At 50.4% G+C, this 22,124-nt stretch overlaps 1 protein-coding gene across 3 annotated transcripts in view; it reads right to left on the reverse strand.

Moving 5' to 3' along the window:
- Nucleotides 1–22,124, reverse strand: part of DENND1B (DENN domain containing 1B) — a 153,327-nt gene that overhangs the window by 80,634 nt on the left and 50,569 nt on the right. For 2 of the 3 annotated variants that reach the window (XM_045859644.1, XM_045859653.1), the window contains exons 4-8: nt 11,532–11,581; nt 9,520–9,639; nt 4,959–5,028; nt 2,860–2,940; nt 279–338 (exon numbers count right to left, since the gene is read on the reverse strand). In XM_045859644.1, coding sequence (XP_045715600.1) covers nt 279–338; nt 2,860–2,940; nt 4,959–5,028; nt 9,520–9,639; nt 11,532–11,581 — 381 coding nt within the window. The remainder of the gene's footprint in view (nt 1–278; nt 339–2,859; nt 2,941–4,958; nt 5,029–9,519; nt 9,640–11,531; nt 11,582–22,124) is intronic. The other variant, XM_045859661.1, reaches the window with a different exon arrangement.

Genomic DNA, 22,124 nt, shown 5'->3' on the forward strand with positions numbered 1-22,124 from the left:
CTGGACGTCCCTGGGGCCGGCAGGAACCCATGCGGGTTCGGTGGTGTCTCTATCAGCTCCTGTATTTGGACGGTTTTCCAATGGCTCTGCAGCCTGCACCACTAGGCTTTAACGATAGTATAAACAGAAAATATGCCCGAATGATTCACATCCTTAAGAGAGACACACTCCCCGCCTCCCGGAGGACTGGAGGGCATCTCAAAGATGCGGGGAAAGCAGCAGCGATCAGGGCGGTGGGGAGTGATTTGTGGAAGCCAACGGACGTCCCCTGGACTCACCGGAGCCAAGGAGGGCTGATCTCTCCGAGCCCGCTCACTGGCAATAAATATCTCTTGGTTCTTACGATATGCGAGAGAGAAAATGAATATTTTACTTTCCTGGGGGAAGTTCGCACCACGGTTCGCTGTGTATCTGAGACAGACCCACAGGGCCACGCTGTCCACCAGAAATACTCGATGACATTAACGATGTTATTTTAAATGCTGGTCTGCTCATTTTATGTTAGAAAAGTTTTAAAGGAAGTATTTTCATTCTCAACTCTAGTGGAGAATGCTGTGGATAGTTACAGATTTGGAAAGACAGTTTCAAAATAATCGTTTACACTAGATATTACATTTTCATAAAATGTCTGTGATATTCTAGGGCTCAGAGTGGCAAGTCTTGAAAACTCCATGTGCCGGCACACTCATGAAATAAGAGGTTGTAAGAAAACCCACAGTTTCTCCAGAGTTGAAAATGTATTTCTACTTGAGGATGAACAAAATTCCTAACTCAAAACACAAAAACCTCTCCAAGTAGTTAAAAATAAGTGATTCAATTGCAACTTTTGCCACTGTTACAGCGTAAGACTGGGCTCCTGACTCTAGTAATCTGTTTTTGAAATCAAATAAAATCACTAAATGGACTTTACCCAAAGTTAAGGCAATGTTTTATTCACCAGCTGAATTTACCAACACTTAAGATACCGTGTGCTGAATGGAGAACCGGTGTACAAGATCTGAAGGCTAGCACAGACTACTTAGTCAAAAGCTTTTAAAAAGCCTTCCATTATAAAAATAACTGTCATACACAGAAATAGAACACAGTCACTCAAATTTCTTTGATGACATTATTTTTGCTACAATAAAAAATATCTTCTCCATATGAAATGAAACTTCAATACACTAGAAGCTCACATTTGAATAGCTTTTCGTGGTATATACAGATATATAATTTCCACGTAATTTCCCAACCAACTTTCTCAAAATTCAACTCACTGGATTTCTCAAATGGAGAAAAGGGAACATCAGAAGAGATTCACTCTCTGCCTAATATCACATACTTAGTGACCGTGACTCCAACCAAACTCATCTAGTCTTAGATCTTGAGAGGACTGGATGTGTATTATTTACAGTTTTTTATTAATAAAGGGTGTTTCAATATCCAATATTTTTAAAGTGTATTTTTGTAAGATACTTATGTAGTCCTGGAAAAATACATAATCCTCAAATTTCAAAAGAGAATACATCTTCACTTCTCATTCATATTCCCCACGCCTCTGCCATCTTGGCAGCCGTGTCTCCCCAACCCTCTCCTAAAGCGCCAGGACCCCCGTGTACACCCCCGGCTTCCGAAGACAGACACGGGCTTGTGGAAGGCCCAGAGCTTGTCTTCCTTCTCCCTGACCTTCTCCCTTGGCCTTCCTACTTTGTCCCCACGAACCTCGCCCTTGCTCCGTTCTGGCTGCACTCCAGGACAGATCGGAGTTCCCTTCACCGCGCTGTCCTCCAAGTCTTTGGGGCAAGGAGACCTTGGCCTTGCGCACACTGCCCTCTACACAGACCAAGGAGGCCTACAACTATGCCTGCAGAGAGCACTCAAATTGGGGCTCAAAATTCCACACTACCCTTAGCTTTCCAGCCCCCCACCTCCAGAGGGCGGCTAAGTGGTTCCACTGTGGCGGAAGGCAAGAGAAGAGGGTGCAGACAGAAAGGCGCAGAGATCACGGGAGGAGGAGAAACCACTCGGAGCTGCTAGGACAAGAGGAGGTCCCACAAACATGGGGACTGAGCCCACTGTGGCCTAAAGACGGCCGGTCCTCCGAGAGGCTCTGCAGCAAGGGAAGGTGGACACGAGCAGAAGCGTGCTATTCATCCAAGGGGGGGACAGAGCAGGCGTGACCAGGGCAAGGAATCCGTTTAGGAAGTAGGAAAAGTGAGACGGGAAAAGGAACAGGTGGACGGAGGCTAAGAAGCTGGGACAAACTGCAGAGAAAATGAGGAGCTTCAGTTTCAGGGGAACTTGGTAAAAGCTCCACAGTGAACAGTCTACCACCCCAGGCTTCCGGTTTCGGGAAACTTCCGTCGCATTTCCAGTGTTTGCTGGTTACAGCAGAATGAGCATTTAAGGATGGGGAAAGGAGGAGAAACTTTTCACCGGAAATTCCTATCACGTCGTCAGTAATGTGTTGCAGGCTATATTTCCGATTCTTCTTATGTACTTCTCCCTCTCACTGCGTGAGGAGCACTCTGAATGTTTTTCTGGGGGATGGGGTTTGTGTGTGTGTGTGCATTTCCTCACGAGGCACAGACCTCACCTGGAAATCAGTGCTCCTCACAACCAATACATTCTTGCACATCTGGTTACTTCCAGCGGACAATAGAACACCTGTGATTTGAGAACCACCAAACCGCACCCCCGACACACCGCGTTAGGACAGCTGAAGTGTGTCCGAAGTCTCAATGGCATCGGCTAGTGGTGCCCATGCTAGCGGTGGGTTCCCCGGGACCAGGGGCGCCTCAGAGTGTCCTGGGGGTGCGTGTGTTCTTAACTGAGAAGCAGCCAGGAGCCCAGAAAGCCAAATACGGACTGAACACTTACCACACTCAGATTGACGGGGCTGTTTGCTTTTGGCACGGGGTGGTCATAGAGCGCTCTGAGAGTTACATTCAAGTCATTTTCCTACAGTAAAAAAAAAAAAGTAAATTTTATAAATAAAATGTATGTGAGGCAAGCACAATTAAAACTACTTAGTAAAGCCATGCACTGTCCTTCTCATACTGTGCTGGCTTTATATAACCGCTCTCCATGGGAATGTTTTACATACCTAAAATCCAAATATTTAAATCTAATGAATATGGAAAAGATATTCATATCTCTTACCCCCAAAGAATAATGGCAATATTTATATTTGGTATAACTAGGTATTTAACAAAATTTCATTATTATAAAATATACAGTTATCTATAGAAAGAAATTATTTAAATCATTAGATCCAAGAACAATGGAATTGTATAAAATAGGAATACAACTCTTTATCAGATTACATGAGAGCTTCCATTTCCTATTTTAATTTTAAAGACTCATCCCACTTTTTAAGGAATAAATATAATTTAAATAAGACTATTATTCTAACATCCAACACAGAGATTATCCTAAATATTTTGTTTCTAAGTAGCTACCGGCCACTACTTGACCCACCAAAGAGAGGGGGACTAAATAAACTATGTACCACAGCTACTTCCCAGGATTTGGTTAGCAACAACACATCTGGAAGTACACACACACACGTGTTTCTGAATTACACATAAAAATCCAGGAGTAAATCTGTGAAGGTGGCTTTTAAATACGTAGTTATTTTCTTCTAAAATGTTTACATCGGGAGAATAAACCACAGGGAAGGCACCTCTTCCTGGAAAGTAACACCTAATTTTATGGGCTTGGATATGAGTCACATGACTTCTCACAAGGACACTTAGAACTCGCGATTCTGAGTACGCTGTCAAAAGACCTGACTGCAGGCACTCAGACTGGTGTGTGCACACCCGTGTGCACTGTGGCGCCGTTCACCAAACGATTGGTGACGTTCCATCCAAACAATTCAGATCTCTACAAATGCTTGCAAAAGCACGAGTTCAGATCTGCCTACTTCAAATTCTCTTTCTAATGACCTCGAAAGAAGATGATAAAGACTTTATCTCTTTACCATTTAAACAGCAAAATATGCCACAGAGTATTCTGGATGATACCGATATTCTGTATACAAAAAAAACTCCTGTGGCTACGTGAGTTCCGGAAAAGGCTTAGCTTTTACAAGTCCCCTGCACGTGCCCACTGCAGGCTGCGCGAGGATAACGTGAACTGTAAAAGCTAAATATCAGTCTAAATAACCAGTGGCACTGGATGGAAAATGAAAAAAATCAGAACTAGAGGTTTACTGGCGGCCACTGAAGCAGCGCTGTGGACCTCTGACCTTCCTCCGACAAAGAGCACAGGCGGCGGCCCTCCCGTCCCGCGTCTCAGAAAACTGCAGCTGATGGGGGCCCATGATGCCGCCACCACCGGAAATGACACTTTTTGACAGTTTTTCAAAAAAAGAACTAAACGTGGAATCGCCATATTTCTCAGCCATTCTGAGTACACTGTCAAAGGACCCGACTGCAGGGACTCAAACAGGTGTGTGCACACCCGTGTGCCCTGCGGCGCTGTTCACAACCGCCCAGGAGAGGAAGCGGCCCACGTGGTCACCTGCGAGGAACGGAGAAGCGAGACGCGGCGCGGACCCACAGCACAGCGGCTGCTGCTCGGGGTTTAGAGGACAGAAGTTCGGACCCGCGCGGGGGGCAGGGTGGACCTGGAAAACGTGCTCAGTGAAACAAGCCAGTCTCGGAAGGGCAGGCATGGACAATTCCGCTCCCAGGAGGGTCACCCGCCCTGTTGGCACAGACACCAACTACAGGGGCTGTTCCCAGGGACTTGCGGGGGAGGGGACGTGGGACGTGGCTGTTTAATGGGGACGGAGTTTCAGTTTGGGAAGACGGAATAGTTCGAGAGAGGGCGGGGCCGACGGCTGCAGAACAACGCGAGTGCGCCCACAGAGCCCATACATGCAGAAAGGGTTTGAAATGGTCATTGAATGTCCTGTGCATGTGGCCTCAGGGAAAAAATAAAGGGGGGCGGGGCTGAGGACCACAGCTTACCTGTTCCTTAGCCAAGTAATCTGCCAGAGTGTTCAGAAGTTTGTAATACACTTCAAACCATGGCAGGTAACTGTAAAAAAAAAAAGAAACAAGAAACCTTACAAATGTACACATCTTATTGAACATCATGAAACAAGATGGCAAAATGAACATTAAATGCACACGGTTCCCAGCAGTCGGATCCCGGAGGCGGACAAGGACGAACCTCTGTCCCCTTGCCTGTTACAGCGACACCTTCGTGTCATCGGGTTGTGGCTCTCGCGGCACGACCAGAATGCAAAGCCCTGTCACCAAGTGTGTCCGTTACTCACTTCCGTTTTACTGTCAGCGGTATGCAAACTCACCACCCCGCGTGGTGCCCACGATACAGGAACAGCACCAGCAAACCCAGGACCAACACTAACCACTGCAGTAACACGGAATATGACGCAAACACTAATTTTAAAAATCTTTTAAAACAAAGATACGATCATTTTTTGAATACCGCTGAACTGAGTACATAATACAATAGGATTATGGACTTAATCAGTTTTTTTAGAAACTGACGTTTAAACAAAATGGTTGGTAAATTTCAAAATAAATGTCAATACAAATAACAGAAAGCCTATTTTTAAAAGCATAAATATTATAAATAGCGTAGTAGTACGAGATCCCTCCCAAACCAACGTAACTATTTATCAACAATCTGAGGATGGTGCTTCAGCCAATGAGAAGACGCCTCACTGCGCTCCCTGTGATCCAGCCAACATGTCTCGCTCTGTGTACCTTGCTGACGAGACACCGTGGGGCACTGCTCTCGAACTCGCACAGCGGCACCGCCCGGCGCCCGGCGGGCACCGCCACGGGGAGGGACCGGGCCCAGGTGCACGCCTCGGGTGTCCGAGAACCTGCAGTGGCTCTCGGGGACAGCCAGCCCCTGCGGGGAGCCCGTGTCCTTCCTGGTCTTTAACCCCAACACCACTCCGATCAGAGCGGAACCACCCTGCAACCTAGTCATTCTCCTCTCAATGTCAAGGACGCAGGGACATCTTCCCCCGCAAACGGACGGCGGCGCGCGGAGCTCGGGGAGCGAACTGGCTGCTGCAGACCCTCTGGCCCACGGGCGAGTGTATTTCGCTTGGTCCCCACACCCTCGCTGTCGCTTAAGTGAGTTGCCAACTTCTGAATCTGAGAGAATTCCCTTAAAAATCTGGAACTTTAAAAAGCAGGATAATTGACCCTCCTGGTCACACAGTTTCCGCTTTGCAAGAAATGTGTGACGGCCTCTGTCTTTGAATGTGGCACACCCTCCCCAGCGTCCCGTGGCCGGGACACCCCCCCGCCAGCCTCGTTGGAGTCCCCCACCTGGTCCCTGCAGGTAACCGAACTCCTGACCCCTGACATGGAGCAGCTACTCAACAGAAGGCTTGCTCACTTTTTATAGGACCAAAAAAAAGTGGTCTTCAGTACACAGACTAGTCAATAATGCAAATACCTTAAAAATAATTCATGAGAAACTTTAAAGACAAAAATGTGTGACCCAAATAGCAGATATACATAAATACACACAAACACACACCATATAAATATAATAACTCAGATAAGCTCACCTTACTTGGATAAGTAATACTATTCTGCTTTTATTCTTGTGGTTTTTTAGATAATTTAAATATATATATATATATATATATATGCTCAACACAAGTAATTTTTAACTAATGGATAAGCACTTAGGCTGATTATCAGTCAGTTAAAATATTTTTTCACTAAATTTTAGTCACAAAGACAGTCAAAATCTGTCTCTCATAACCAATCACAAAAATTCTAGAAAGTTTGTTAAAAATGTATTCAACACATCAACTGAGTAAGTAAGGTATTTTACTTCAGTTCTTCTAAAACCAAAAAAATGTGATTTCTTTAATGGGGAATAACTGTGGCTCTCACAGCCTTATAAACATATACCAATATAAAACTAATACATTAGGACCAAATGTCTTAAACCAAAGGCAGGCGATCCTTCAGAGTTTAGTTAGAAGCTCACGTCTTGAACTTTTTGTAGACACAGGAGGCAGAGGGCCCGCAGCTGCCCACGGAAAAGCACAGGCCGGTCTGCGGCAGTGAGAAGCGCCCCCCCTCCCCACTGGGGCCCCGCTGCAGAGCTGATAAAACGTTTACATGGCGAAGCCAAAGGTTAAACAAAGGAAAGGAAATGTCTCCTGTCGGAGTCAGGTAGCCGCTGAGCGTCTGAGTGGCCAGCAGGAACCCGCTCAGGTAATCAAATAAAACTAAGGAAGCTGCCCTTTCCGTAGTAGCGGGACGTCTGCAGTCCAGAGGCTGTTTTCTGCCTGGAAAATTGACACAAAATGTGTAAAATTGAAACATTCTGTTTCTAAGGGATTTGCCCAAAGGAAGAGTGTGAAGGCTTTAAGTGTGGTCAGGGTTAAAAGCGGGGGAGGCAGGGGGGCAACTACAAAGGCCCGGACCATCAATCTGTCGTCCTTATTAGAGTAGTTCATTCTGGACCCTTGGCGACAATTTTATGGTGGTAAAATTATGCTCATCAAATTAGGAAAAAAGTTATTTCTTGCATTTTTGCCAACATATGAAAGCAATTCTAAATACAAACAATGGTAGGATTTAAACTACTATGTGTAAGGATGTTTTTGGAGTCCCGTTAAACTAGGGCAGACGTGTTCATGGAAAGAGCCAAAGGGTACAACAGTGGCTGAACATTCAAAATTAAATATCGATGTTCATATTAAGTAAACCAAAATCCTAATGTTTCTTCTAAAAAGTGAACAAAACACAGAAATCAAATATATCTACTTTCCAGTCCCTGTACATAACAACATGAAATCCAGGAGGAAAAAAAAACACCCTTATTTTTACAGAATCGTGTGCCAGTTTTCTAGCTTGGGTCTCTAAGGTAAGTTTAAGTTACTTTTCATTCTCACAAGAGTATCATCCAGGAATGGGGACAGTAGGGGCAAAGCATTTTGTGCAGATTTTCTAGCTCAGAACTGGAAGGAACAGAACACTGCGCATACGTGTGTGTGTGTGTGCATGGGTGTGCATGGGGAGGGAGGGGAGACAGCGGCGGGTTTACACTGGAGAACCTGGATGACGCCTGTGTGAGTTCACTGTCCTAGTCTTGAAACTCCTCTGTACGTGATTTTTTTTCAATGAAAAGATGTGAAAATCCAGAGAAAAATGAGGAGGCACGTAGAGCCTTGGTCCCGCCCTGAGGACAACCCCGTGTAGGCACAGCGAGTGAGGGTGGACGCCCCTCCCACTCCAGCCCTTGAACTTTCACCCTGAACGGCCACCTTGCGTTGGGCTCTCCCCACCCTCCGGCACCGGCCACTCCCAGCCCCCAGCGCCCCATCAACGGGCTTCTAACGAGGAGAATCAACCCGTCGGAAGCGCGGTGCTCTCGGGGATAAAACACACGTTTTCAGCCCCACTGTCATCCCAACCGCAAAGCTGTGACTGGAGGAGGAGTGGGAGCGCACCCACATTCCCTTGTTTGCAGGGCAGTTGGACGTGAGTCTGAATGAAGACCGAAAGAGCGTCCCCAGCTCCAGCAGACGCTCTGAGGGCGTCAGCTCTCCACCAAGGCTCTCTTCGCAGTGTTTTAGTGACTCGGTGTCATTTCCTCTTCCATGAACCTCTCCACGGAATCTGGCTTGGCCAATATCCGAATTACAAGAAGGGTGCAGAGTCCTACTTCTATAGAATGTGTTCTAGAATCTGGATTCCTGATTCATCGGGACTTGCTAGGGGGCAGCTAAGCTCTGGGCTCCTTCCTCCTCAACGGCCAGGGGCTCCGGCGCCAGGTGCTCACACAGGAAACACAGGCATCCCGACCCTCGGACTCGGACCTCGGCGGCGAGCAGTGGGGCCGGTCGGAGCTGGTGGCTAGCGCGCAGGCTCGGCAGGACACACCGAAACCCGCGGCTGCCGTCCAGCTCCCTGCTGCTCTTGGGAAGCACTTCCATTTTGCTAAGTATTCCCATTCAGGAGAAGGAATTAGAGACAAGGAGTCTATGTAAAATTCCACTAACATGTACAAGGTCAGAAACAGCTTCTAAAACGTTTCGCACGCCACGTTTGGCCGAACAGCATGCCCCAAACACTCCTGCCCCGAGTCAGCCGTCTGCAGCCTTTGCTGCGAAGCGGCGAGCCCCCTCCCGAGGTCCAAGTTCAGGGTCAGGGATAGAAATGAACTCACTAATTTCAGACTTTTGCCGCCTGTTGAATGCAAAAAGACTGTGTGAAACATATGTTATTTGAACTCCTGTCTAGATATTTAATTTTTCAGGAGTAAACCCCCCAAAATGAGTCCTTCAAAAAGCCAACTTTCAAGAAAAATTCTACTGTTACTGGTAAATCTTTAAAGCTAATGGATGCTAAATATAGACAGTAAACAAAATTATTTTACAACTCATCTGGATTTAGCAAAAAAAAAAAAAGAAAAAGAAAAATTTAGCATATTTGTAAGCGCCCCGAGCACACCAAGGCACAAAAGACAGGTGGAGGAGGCGCCGGGTGCCCACTTCACGTGCCCCCTGCAGACACTCACCTGAGGATGCACAAGCAGGTCCTGCCCCCGGAGGTGAGCCTGCAGAACCCGAACCTCTGCTTGCCGTCGATGTCCGTCAGCACGAAGGTGAAGTGTTGTCCGACCTGATTCTGAGACACTCTAGAACACAGCAATATTTAAAAACAAAGGATTGCGTAAGAATCTTCATTGAGAAAAGCAAAAGCGAGAATACGTTTCTACGTAGCATTGGCTTCTCCTTTCTAATTCGTTGGTTCCTACAGCTAGAACTCCGTGCTACAATCAAAATGAGTGTCAAATGTGTGAACTTGAACTGAACCATGGGGCAAATATCAAAATAAGTTACCACCTTCCAGGCCAAGCAATCCGGCACAACATTTCACTGTCAACTTTTCATGTGCCTAAAGTACTCATCAATATTTCCTAATTCTGCAAAAACGATTCCACTGCGGAACTGGGAAACGGGGTGTGAGGACGGAAGTGCCGATTCTGGCCCGCCTTCCTGAGCTTCTCGGTCGGCGGAGACAGCCAGCCACGCTGCTTTGGAGCCCAGCGCGGCCCCCGCACCAACTGCTGCTCCTTCTGTCGACATGAGCCCCCCCGCACCCCCGTGAAATGCCGTGCAGAGGACCACTGGCCTCTCCAGTGTCCTCTTCCACAGCCACCTCTCCAACCAGAACGCATTTCCCAGTACGAAACAGGAACGCAATTTCTGCAACAAGAGCCTACCACCCAGATCGTCACCGTTTTGAACTCAGTGTCACACTAGCACAGCAGCTGACAGCCTGCCTGGTACGGTGGGAGGCGAACCATTGTGCAGGAAATAGATTATAGTTTAAGACGCGTGGGGACACTTCCTGTTACTGGCTACCATACTTCACGTAAGTGAAACAACCATCAGGGGACATCTGCTCCCTCTTCCTGAAATGAGATGTCTGTGACACCTAAATGCTGGCTCCGAAATAGCCACAGGAATTATGTAAAAGGGTAAATTACTACTGGCGGGCCAACCCTACTCATTATTTTCAGTTGCGAGGAAACATGGAATAGTTAACAAATATGCTTTTAAATGGACACTTTTTAGGAATGCTCACAAACCTCAGGAACAGCCTCCAGTACCTCCTGTGCCCCCAGCGCCCAAGGCTCCCAGCTCCTCCTCCTTTCCCTCACCTCCGCTACGAATTTGAAAACTGCGACCTCGGCAGGTACCACAGGTGCCCCCAGAAGGAGGTAAAATGAGGCAGTTACCGACTAAACTCATTCTGGGAGCCATTAGCCCATCATTCTGCATAGCATTGCCAATACTGTAACAGTCTAGGTTTTTTTTTACTAATCTTTAGTGAACTATTTTCCTAAATACGTATTTTCTTGCAGAATCCCCCTCTGCCACGTTCTTTAAAACACTGATAGCAGGGTGTGGGAATCCCGTGAAGAACGGGTGGTCCGTCGTGGCGCGCCAAGGGCGGGGCGCTCTGTGAGGTCCCGCCCCCCGCAGGTAGCGCCCCGCCCCTCGGGCCCTTCTCAGTAACACGCAGACATAACGAGGTGCTCCGAGGTGCTCAGCTCGGCCGCGGAGTCCCCTGCAGCCGCCCTGCGTCTCTGCAGCCGTTCTCGGGGAGGGGGGGCTGCGAGTCGCGGGGTTTACAGTGTCACGCAGAGGGTCTCTGCGATCAGGGTGAAGGGAGACGCAGGCACACTGCGCACGTCACGAGGCGCGGCTCTAGGGCTCTGATCGGGGACGCAGCACCACGCTTTCCTCTGCGCGGGCGCGGCCGTGGCCTGTGGCCCCGCCGCGCAGAAGGAAGACGCAGAACCTCAGGGCGTGCCCTGACCGGCCACAGGGGAGAAAACAAAAGATGCAAGGGTTTCAAACTCCGCGGCATCCCCCGTGCTATTTGGTCTGGGCCTCTGGTCTTTCTGTTGCTGTTGCTGGCAATACAGAGAAAGGGCGTTTCACTTCGCTCAAAAACCTGCAGCGGTTTCTCGGCTCTCGCTGAGACGGGCAAGGCGATTTAGTGACGACTTTGCCATACCTTTCGACGTCGAAGGGGAAGCAGAACTTCGGCACACTCTGCAGTGCTTCCTGGAAGGCACATTGGAAAAAAAAAGAAAGGCTTTAGAATATTTATAAAGATGCACTTACACCCTTTTTGAGATATCTTCCAGGGGATAAAGGGAACGGGGCGGGGGGGTTGTTTCTTAAGAAAACCAGCCCAGGCCCACGACTAAAATAATTGATTATGAAGAAGGAATGAATGCAGGCCTTGGCAGATTGCGGGGACAATGCCGGCAGGCCCCAGGGGGGAGGGGCCTGGCCTGAAGGGTATTAACACCCTTCACCTCCCCGCTGGGGTCCCCTCAACAAGGCCATATGGATTTTACAAGAAGCGCCGCACCATATGGGGAGGCTACTGGTCCCACAGACTAGCCACGGGGACTTCTGACAGATCCTGGCTCAGAAATAGAAATGTTGTTTCAATTAAGATGCAGGCGGAGCGGAGGGGCCGCAGCTCGCGGCGGAATGAATTACTGAGAGGCGGAACCACTGGGCCGCCCCGCAGGAACACGGTTCAGAGAAAGGCTCTGCGGCTGAGGCAGCACGTTTAGGGACTCGGCTCCCGGCACACTCGGAGTGAGATCTCGGATGAAACCCTTCCGCGGACCTCCAGAAACAAGCCTTGACGTTCGACACAGCGCAGCAGCTTCTCTGCTGTGCGCTTTCATTTAAAAACTGCCTCCTGTAAAAGTCGATGTTTCCGTTGAGCGCAGAAAATAACCTTATTGATTCTGAAACCCGCAGGGATTTTACAGCCGTTCTAAAATAATTTTTAACCCTTTCAGAAATCACACACGTAGTCGCCGTTACAACAAAATGCAAATAATTGTCAGCCACTTGGCCAGAAATAGAAAAAGACCTATTCTGTTCCATATGAAAAACAACTTCAGATTAACTCTGATCCTCAAATTAAACCTTAGAGTTGACGTTAACGTCATCCAAGTTCAAAGTCAGGTAATTTTACAGGACAAAGTGGAGATGTATGAGCCGTTTATCCCCGTTAAAAAATAAATGAGTGCTAATATCTTAAGGTTGAAGTCACCCCTTCATCCCCCCCCAAAAATACCTTACCCGATAACGCTTTACCGAGAAAACCTGCACCCAGAGAAATCACCAACACTGAAATACCTAAACCCTACAGAGAAACCGAGGGCTGTGCCCTTTAAAGTGGACTCCCTCCCGTTCGTGTCGGGCCTAGACCGCAGCGAGGCTTCCACCGAGAGCAAAACGCGGCATCATTCCAGGCCCGACGCCTCCCAAGGCTTCCAGAGCCCGGCGTCCCGGGAGCAGCAAGCGCAGGACCCAGTAAACCAGCAACCTTCGTCTCCAGGGCCGGGCGCCTCGTCTGCGTCTGCTCGGGCACACCGGCCCTGAAAAGGGTGCCCCCACATTTGGGAAAACTGTTTTACCACTGACAGTATGTTGCTAAATGTGATGAAAGGAGCGGCTACCCTTGAAACGAAGGAAATCGCTGACACTGAAAACGCTCCCTTTTGCGAGGGAGGACGGCCCGGGGGGAGGGGGGGAGGGGGGCCGTCCCAGGCCTCATCTCGCGCTGCGGGCGCAAGGCCATGCCCGCACGCACGGGCTGCGCCTGCGGACCCGGCCCCGGCGAGGGCCCGCCAGGCCTGCACACCGTGTCCCTGACGGCAGAGACGCAGCCGGACCGTGCGCTGCCTGCTTCCCAGCGCACGGGAAGGAGCGACCTGTCTCACATCCATTCCGAGCCACAAATTAAGGCGGCTTCCCCTCGGCGGCTCCATCTCGCACGCACATCCCCCCCCAACCCCCACCCCCCCCCCCCCCCCCCCCCCCCCGCCTCCTTCCACAGGCGACACACACACACACACACACACACACACACACACGCTCCCGCTCTGCAAAAGCCTCCGCTCTCTCGCTTCCCAACTGGCAGACGCGCCCCTCGGGGGCCGAGTCTTTAAACCTCCGCGCTCTTTAAAATTCAGCCAGCCAGCAGGTCTATAGACTCGGGTATAAACAGTGCGGACAAAAAAGTCCCCTCGCAGCTTAGGCCGGCGACAAAGCTGCTCAGCGGCCCACGGCTCCCCCCACCCCCACCCCCGCACCGCCCCCCCCTCCCACCCCAACAGTGGGAGCCGGGTTTGCACAGATCAGTGGGTGGGAGCCCGCCCTGGCCCCCAGGGCTCTGCGCGCCTCCTTAATTACAGGTGCTGTGCCAGCAGGAGGCAAAAAAAAAAAAAGGTGGGGGGAGGGAGAGAGAGAAGGGGGGAGGGAGAAAGTGGGGGGAGAGAGAGAAAGAAAGAGAATCGGAGAGAGGAGTAAGATACACGCAATTAGTTCTGGGAGATCCTCTTAGCAACGATGCCGTTTGAAAGTTGTCCCGTGCCGTGTTTTGATCTCTCTCTCTCCCTCTCTCTCTCTCCCTCTCTCTCTCTCTCTCTCTCTCTCTCTCACACACACACACACACACACACACGCCCCCAGGCTGGCACCCACAGATTATGTAAAAGGTTTGCGATAATACCCTTCGCCCGTCATTTTCCCCTGGGTTTCCGCAGGCTTCGGCTTTCAGAAAATGCCTCCTTTTCCTAGCCAAGAAACACGCTTTGGGTTTTCAAAGTCTTCTTCATTTGCTAAGGTGTTTTATTTGTTTACAGGAAGAACGCGTTGACAAACATGTCAAATGTTAAAAATAAAAGTATCAAAGGGGAAGAGGTAGGGCATAAATTACCAACGGCCAAACAGAAGGCGCAGTGACACGCGCCTGCCTGCACACCTCCTGAAAACAAAACGTCCGCCGCCAGGCAAGGGCCCGGGAGGGGTGGGTGACACTCTCACACTGCGCCCCCGGCCCCACCTCCGTGGTACGGACTCTGACCAGTGGCCCTCGGAGAGAAAGGGCCGCGCACTGCGAGTGCTGGCGTGGCGTGGTCAACCTTCACCCCACGAGGTGACTGCTCAGCGTTACAAACGGACGGACCATCGGGGAAACACGCTAAAACACGTAAAGCTCGCTTCCTCATTATAGTTCAAGGACGGCAACGGTCCTGAAACTTCCATGAGGAAAACCGAAGCGGAAAAGAGATGTGTCATTGTGGGTACCAGTCCTGCTTTTCCTCCATCTCAGCGGCTCCGCCCCTGCCCAGCGCTGGACCCCTGACCTTCTCCGGGGTCCCCCGGGTCCCACCCCCTCCTCTGTGCCACCCGCAGTGCGTGCGCCAGCCTGGCGCGCTCAGCGAGGTCCCCGGGGCCCACCCCGGCAAGCACACCTCTGGGCCTCCCGGTTTCGATCCGCCTGTGAACTCCGGGACTGCACACCTGACTACCTTCTGTTACCGGATCCTGGACGTTCCCCGGACATGCGGGCTGGACCGCACTGACACAGTCCTTTCAGTGACCGTCCCTGTCACTCAGAATGGTGCACCGTGTGCCCAGACACCCAAGCCAGAGACAGGGCGGCTGCCTACGCCCCTCCCTCTCTGCGATAGGTCATCTACCCTATGCAACCGGGCGTCCGTCGAATCCTGTTACTCCGATTCCATAACTCTCTCGCTCCAGAGGGTCTCAGTGGGGGGAAAGGGGGGGGCGGAATGGATCAGGAAGAAGGGAGGGGAGTATAACAATCAACTGGGAGGGTTGTTAAAAACACACCTGAGCCCTGCCTGGTGTGGCTCGGTGGGCTCAGTGTCGGCCTGCAAACCAAAGGGTCGCCGGTTCAGTTCCCAGTCAGGGCACAGGCCTGATTGCGGGCCAGGTCCCCAGTAGGGGGTGCTCGAGAAGGCAGCCTCACACTGATGTTTCTCTCCCTCTCTCCCTCCCTTCCCCTCTCCCTAAAAATAAATACAAAACAGCACATAGTCTGCATACACTAGGGGGCCCTGGCTCCCCAGCTTAGTGGGAATGGCACCTGTAACTGAGGAGTCAGACAGACCACACCACGGCAGGCCAGGGTGCTGAGTGGGTTCAAGGCGCAGTTCTCCTCTCGGGACGAGATGGGACAAGGTGGGCTTGCTCGGGGACCGGTGAATTTGACACCCGCCTCGGGGACTCCGGTCTCCTCCGCCCCTCTGCTCCGCTGTCCTGAGTCGGTGGCTGTGTCCTCAGCTCCCTCTCCTCCTGGTCACAGGAGGAGCCACCAGACTCGGACACAAGTCCCCGCCCTGTGCAGTCGAAGCAGCATCTCCCTCTGTGACTCTCTTTCCTTCGGGGAGCAACCCTTCCCGGGAACCCCTCCGCCGCCGACATCCCCCTTCCGTCTAACCAGCCGGAGGTCCAGGCCGCTGTGGAGCGCACGGCGGGCGAGGACAGGACCACCCAACTTGGCCATCGCGGGCGGGGACAGGGCTGCCCCAGCCGGCCCGGCCTCCGGCTGAGGGAGTCGGCCTGCGGGCCCGCTCGCTGTCCGCCAGCCCGGGCGCACAGGGGGCCTGAGTGGCGCGTCCGTGTTTTCGTTCTGAAGACTCCTCACAGAAGTGTAACCAGCGATGAGCTAAATGTACACCCAAGTTCTCAAGGAGAAGATCCCGCAACAGTGTGTGGACAGTTCTGAAACACCCATTTAACTCGCCTGAATAACACTTTCAGAATCATTTTGTAACAAGGAGGGGTGCGTGTCCATTTTAGTATCATTCACAAAGGGCATAGGTCTCTAAGAAACAATCACCGAATTTTGGATGTCACCTCCCGAAATAGGCGAGAATTAATTAAGGCTACATAGCCATCCGATGCGCTTGTGCTGTACAGAGCAAATGACGGCCTTTGCTGTTCTCCCAGGAAGCAGGCGCTGAGCGGCTCGGTGCGAGGAGGCGCCCGGGAGGCCCAGGGGCCCCCGGCAAACTCTCGGGGGCCCGGCGGGCGGTGCAGGAGGGGTCCACTCGGGGCGCGAGGTGGTAAGAGCAGGAGTCACGGCAGTGTGGCCAACTGCACGTGTGGCCTCTTTAAACATCACCTTCTCGTGTTTTTTTAAGAAGTTCATTGAACTCAGAGAATATATTTTCAACGTACAACCAAAGAATAACTGTCAGGAAAACTGAGCCCACTGCGGCATCTCGCTCTTGGTTTTCGCTTTTACGGAATGTATCTATTTGAAATAAATGTCTCTTTCATCCTTCCTCCTTCAGTTAGCAAAGCCACTGCCAGACCATGAACTCCGACCCTAAAACTGTTCAGACTGTTCACTCTTAGCCAGTTGTTTTTCTCTATTAAAAATTAAAAATGAAGCTTTACTCTTGGAAGATTGAAGTATCATTAACTGCCACGAAGCCAAAATACTGTGCTATAAAAAGAACTGTGTTACTGGCATACAAAGGTCAAGGGCGTGGGTAGTGCGCACATCAGTCTCAGACCCCTGCCGTCCACCAACCATCGCCGTAGGTACACGGGATGCCAGTGGAAAAACCAGGGCAGGAGGACGTCACACAATACGTGTGTTTACAGTTAGATGGTTCACTCGGCAAGCAAAGGCACAGTGCATTTCCCGCACTAATTTCAGATCAAGAAAAGCATTGAAAAGGCATGGGGGGTTCCAGGGTGGGGGCCCGGGACGACGCGCACTCACCAGCTCTCACACCCCCCGAGGTGCAGCTACACCTGAGACAGCCCCCTCTGAACACGAGCTGAGTGCCCCGCGCAGCACAGGATGGGGTGACCTTGAGACAGGTGGGGGAGGCAGAGACTCGGCCACGCAGGAAACCCCACCCCTGGAGTGGCGACCCGCAATAGGCAGGTGTTTTTTAAAAGGTTCTGACCGCAATGATGTTAAACTAGAAATCAATTACAAAAAGAAAGTGGAAAAAACAACAAGTATGTGGGGATTAAACAATACGCTACTGAGCCACCAATGGGTCAATGAAGAAATCAAAGGGAAAAAAAATAAAAACCTAGAGACACACAAAAATGGAAATGCGACCAAAATCCATGGGACGCAGCAAAAGCCGCTCTAAGAGGGAAGTTCACAGCCATACAGGTCTACCTCAAGATCAAGAAAAATCTCCAGTAAACAATGTAACTTTATATCTAGAGAAACTAGAAAAAGAAGAAATGAAGTCCAACATTTGTAGAAGGAAATAATAAAAATCAGAGCAAAAATAAATAAAATAGACTAATATAACAAAAGGAAAAAATCAATGAGAATAAGAGCTGCTCTTTGAAAAGATAAACAAGATGATGAACCTTTAGCTAGCTAGACTCATCAGAAAAAGAAAGAGCTCATGTAAATAAAATCAGAAACAAAATAATAAAAGTTACAACTGATACCACAGAAACACACAAAAAAATCATTAGGGGTTACTATGAACAATTATACTGCAACAAATTGGACAGCATAGAAAAAAAACAGATAAATTCCTAGGAACATAAAATCCTCCAAGACTGAATCATTAAAAAAGAGAATATACAAACAGACCAATTACTCATAAGGAGACTGAATCGGTAATAAAAAAAAAAAATCCCAACAAGCACAAGTCGAAGACCAGATGGCTTCACCGGTGAATTCTACCAAATATTCAGAGATTTAATACGTACCTTTGTCCAATTCTTCCAGAAAAAAATGAAGAATAGGAAATACTTTCAAACTCATTTTATGAGACCAGCACAATCCTAATACCAAAGCCAGACGAGGACACCACAAAAAGAAAATTACAGGCCATGGTCCCTGATGAACACAGACGCAAAAAATCCTCAACAACACATTTGCGAACTGAATTCAATAGGTGAGAAGATCATACACCATGACCCAGTGGGATGTATCCCAGGGATGCAAGGATGGTTCGGCATCCACAAACCCATCGTTACACTTTACTGTGCTGGAACCCGGCACGGCAGAAGTCTGGGGCGGTGGGGGAGGGGCAGAGGGCACAGGGAGTAACCGGGGATTGGCCCGAGGGAACTTTCTGGAGAGAAAGAGTATGAATCTGTAACGGAATAGGGGTTACACAGGTGCATGCATCTGTCAGAACTCGTTTCCTTGGGCACTTACAATCTGCATTGAACCATGTGCAAATTATCAGTCAAAAACAAGTTAGTAAGCAAATAAGTAAACAAGTAAACAAGTATCTCAGTTTGGATGATCACTCGGGGTCATCGCTAAGAGAAATAAGGAAGCTTTGCAGGGGTTAAAGCGAGGGAGGGCATGACTGGGGTCGGATGTCAGACGGATCGCCCTGCTGTGGTGGGGAGCAGCGACTTTGAAAGGGTTCAGCGGAAGGCCGGGAAGTCCGATGGGACGCACAGTCACCGGGGGTGTGGTGGTGGCCCAGAGTAAGGCGGTTACAGCTGCACCAGGAAGGCAGGGAAGGGCACAGCATTAAGATAGATGTGGGAGGAAACCAGAGTAGCCAGGAGGGGGCCAGATAAGCACCCAGGGCTCGGGAGACAGCACTCAGCCAGAAGACGAGGAAGGAGACAGCCCTGGCAAGAAGACACGGAGCAAGGGGACATCGGACTGGGTCACCCTCAACGTTCGTGGACGAGCAGCGTCATTCTTCCCACTGTTCACACTCCCCTCAACGGGCAACTTCGTGATAATACTCCCCAGGTGTGCAACCACTCGTGTGTCTCACACAGGGACAAAGACACCGCATCTTTATTTTCCTAGGGATGCGGGCCGAGAGAGAGGGTGTGGAGTATTCAGCCACTTCTGGTATCCGCATCACACCACGCCACCAGCCGATAACCAGAGATCCACGAAGTAGTAGCGAACCAGAAAGCCCTGGCTGTTACAGCGGGCACGGCCGATTGCAACAAATGAATCTCCTCCGCCCCGAGGCCTTCCTCAACTCTGGGTTTCCCCTAATGCCTACCCCGTGCCTGGCACGGCGCCCTGGACAAAGTCCGCTGAGGTCGTGTAAAATGAGACAGACTTAGCGCCAGCAGCATCAGTTTGCCTGGGTAGACAGTTCAAACAACTGTGATTTAACAGCTGCGAGCTTTCTTTTATTTGTGGGGGCGAAAAATAAAGGTCAAAGAGACTAAGTCACTTGTCCAATGTCACACGGCCAGCAAACGTTCAAGTCGGGATCTGACCTCAGGCTGAAGCTTCTAACAATTATTCTCCACCATGTGTGTGTGCGTGTGTGTGTATATATACATACATATATATGTATGTAGATGTATGTGTGTATATATATATGTATAACTGTGTTTACATGCAGGTCCCAACATATAATCAGCAGATACCTACATCCAACGCCCGCTTGGTCTCTGCAGGGCGGGCACTGTGCCCACATGCGAGGAGGGAAGACCCCTCAATGAGCCCTTCGGAGCGGAGGTCGAGCCTGGCCAGGACACGAAGACGCGGGGAGAAGAGACGGCGTGACACGGAGTCGCCCCCGTGAGTCTCCCTGCCCCCAGGAGTTCCAGGCCCTTGAAGTTAAGTCCCGAGGCCAGAAACCCACCCGCCAACCATAATAAACAACGTCCTTGTTTATTATGACAAGGATCCAGGAACTCTGATGTTTTTTTTTAGGTTAGGTCAAATTACACAGGGTTTTTCTTTTCTAAAACAAGGACATGCCCACGATTTTTAATATGGCAAACCGCAATTCAGTGTGAAGTCACGAGTGGTTTTTTAAAAGAAGTGTTTCTTGAAATCCCGAAGAGAAACACTGTGAGCTATTATTTTACACGCCCTCTCTGCCCCACCCGTGACGGCACATCCACCTCCGGGAATAAAACACGAGCTCACACTGCCCGCTGACGTCGCCTCTGGCGTCGGGCCGAGGTTAGAAATAAAGGTGCCGATTTGGGTGTCGGTCCTCTCTCTCTGGGCGCAGCTGAGCCGCAAACACTGGCCCTTTCACACAGAAAGCCACCAAACAGGTCCCACCAGAGAGCGACACGTTTTCTTCACTGAGCCCAGTCCACGGGGGCACAAGGGACCTTGGAGAGAAAACACAGTTCCCCGAGTCTCTCACGGAGGGCGTCACTCAGTGACCGAGAAAAACCGTGCGCACACACCGTGATGGATGAACTTCCTCCGTGAAGATCTGATAATCCTCTTGAAAAAATTATCCCGCACCTCCTGTTTATTACTTACGATACATTATTCTGTCGGGACAGACGGAGTCAGAAAATCGGGAGTACCCACACAATCAGGAGCGACTTCTTTGTGAAAGCAGGCCAAGGGGGATCTGTAAAGTCAGACTCAGCCTGTGGTCGGCTGGAAGGCAGAGCGGGGCCGCCCCTCCTCTCACTGAGAATTTCCTTGAACGTGAGACGGACCTTCCTGCGGGTCCTCGCAGTCCGCGGTGGCTTCCCGGGTCGGCGGCCAGCAGGCTGTTCCCAGCCTCCGTGCTGCCGCACTTTTCCGCAGCGTGCAACACCACGCCCACTCGGTTAACTCGTGTGGGTTCGGGACTGTCTCAGGTGCAACACTTGGGATTACAAATGACCATGACCCGTTCCGACTCGGGAAGCCAAGGTTTCCCGGGGAGTGCCCCCTGTTCATGAGCACCGCCCCCGCCCTGCCAGATGTCCAGCTCTCCCCACTCCGTCCCTTCTTTGTGGGCTACCACATGCCTGCTTCTCCACTGGTGTTCTCCAGGGGCTGGCTTCAGCCTCCGCTCCCCCGGGGGGATGGAGCTCATCCCCCTGCCGCACACAGGGACAGAAGTCTGGCTCTGCAGCCAGGGCGAGGTTCGGAGCCCCGCCCAGCTGCTGCTTCCTGTGTGAAACCACCTCTCGTCCTGTCCTGAACGCCAGTCAGGGGCTCCCTGCTGCCCAGAAGGCGTCCCCACCAGGACCCCGGCACGTGCACCGTTGAAAACGTCCTCCCCTCCCCAACGGCGATCCTCCACCCAGACATCTCGGCTCCGTGCGCCATGCTGTCTCCTTCTCAACCTTTTTCTGAACTTCAGAACCAGGCAAGGAGCTCATCATCCCTTCGCTGCACACAAGCACGCCGAGAACTATGAAATGCACGTGCACCCATGCCCGCATCCCACACGTGACCACTGGGCACTGCACTGCGGTCACTTCTGGTCAAACAGGCCGAGGATAAAGACGCACGTCACTGCTCGGTGCGTTTACCAAGAGCAGCTGCACCGTTGTCGCCTGTCCAGAAAAATGCACGTGAATAAACATGTGACCATGGAACTGAATGACTAAGTTGTAAACGTGACAGAAATGATTCACATTTCAAAGACACTGTTCACCATCACGATTAGTTAAAATACTCAATATATAACAAATGCGAAGTTAATTTTTAAGTTACGTCTGTTTAAAGGTTAAAAATTAATCAAGTCGCACACGCTGCTTGAAATATTTCCATGGTACCTCATACCTAACGTTGTGGCTTTAAGACTGAAAGAGTCCCCCATATGCCGAGCCTGTTCAAATGCACATATTTTATCCCGCTGGAAACGGACACCGACCTAATAAATAATGCCGCTAATCTGGCCTCCTCGGGCTCTCCCTTAACACACCAGTGCGCCCCTTCTCTCCAAACGCAGCAGCTGGAGATGAAAGGGGAGATTTCCCATGGTCACTTTCACGTCCATTCCATCCTCTTTTCATCGGTTTTCCTGGCCTTCCTTTGAGCCCCGTCCTTTTACAAGGGGTCTCTCTTTAGATCAATCCATATTTCCATAAT

Source organism: Phyllostomus hastatus, unplaced genomic scaffold (genome assembly GCF_019186645.2).
Source record: "Phyllostomus hastatus isolate PE091 unplaced genomic scaffold, TTU_PhHast_1.1 phas_contig_148, whole genome shotgun sequence".
Classification (NCBI taxonomy): domain Eukaryota; kingdom Metazoa; phylum Chordata; class Mammalia; order Chiroptera; family Phyllostomidae; genus Phyllostomus; species Phyllostomus hastatus.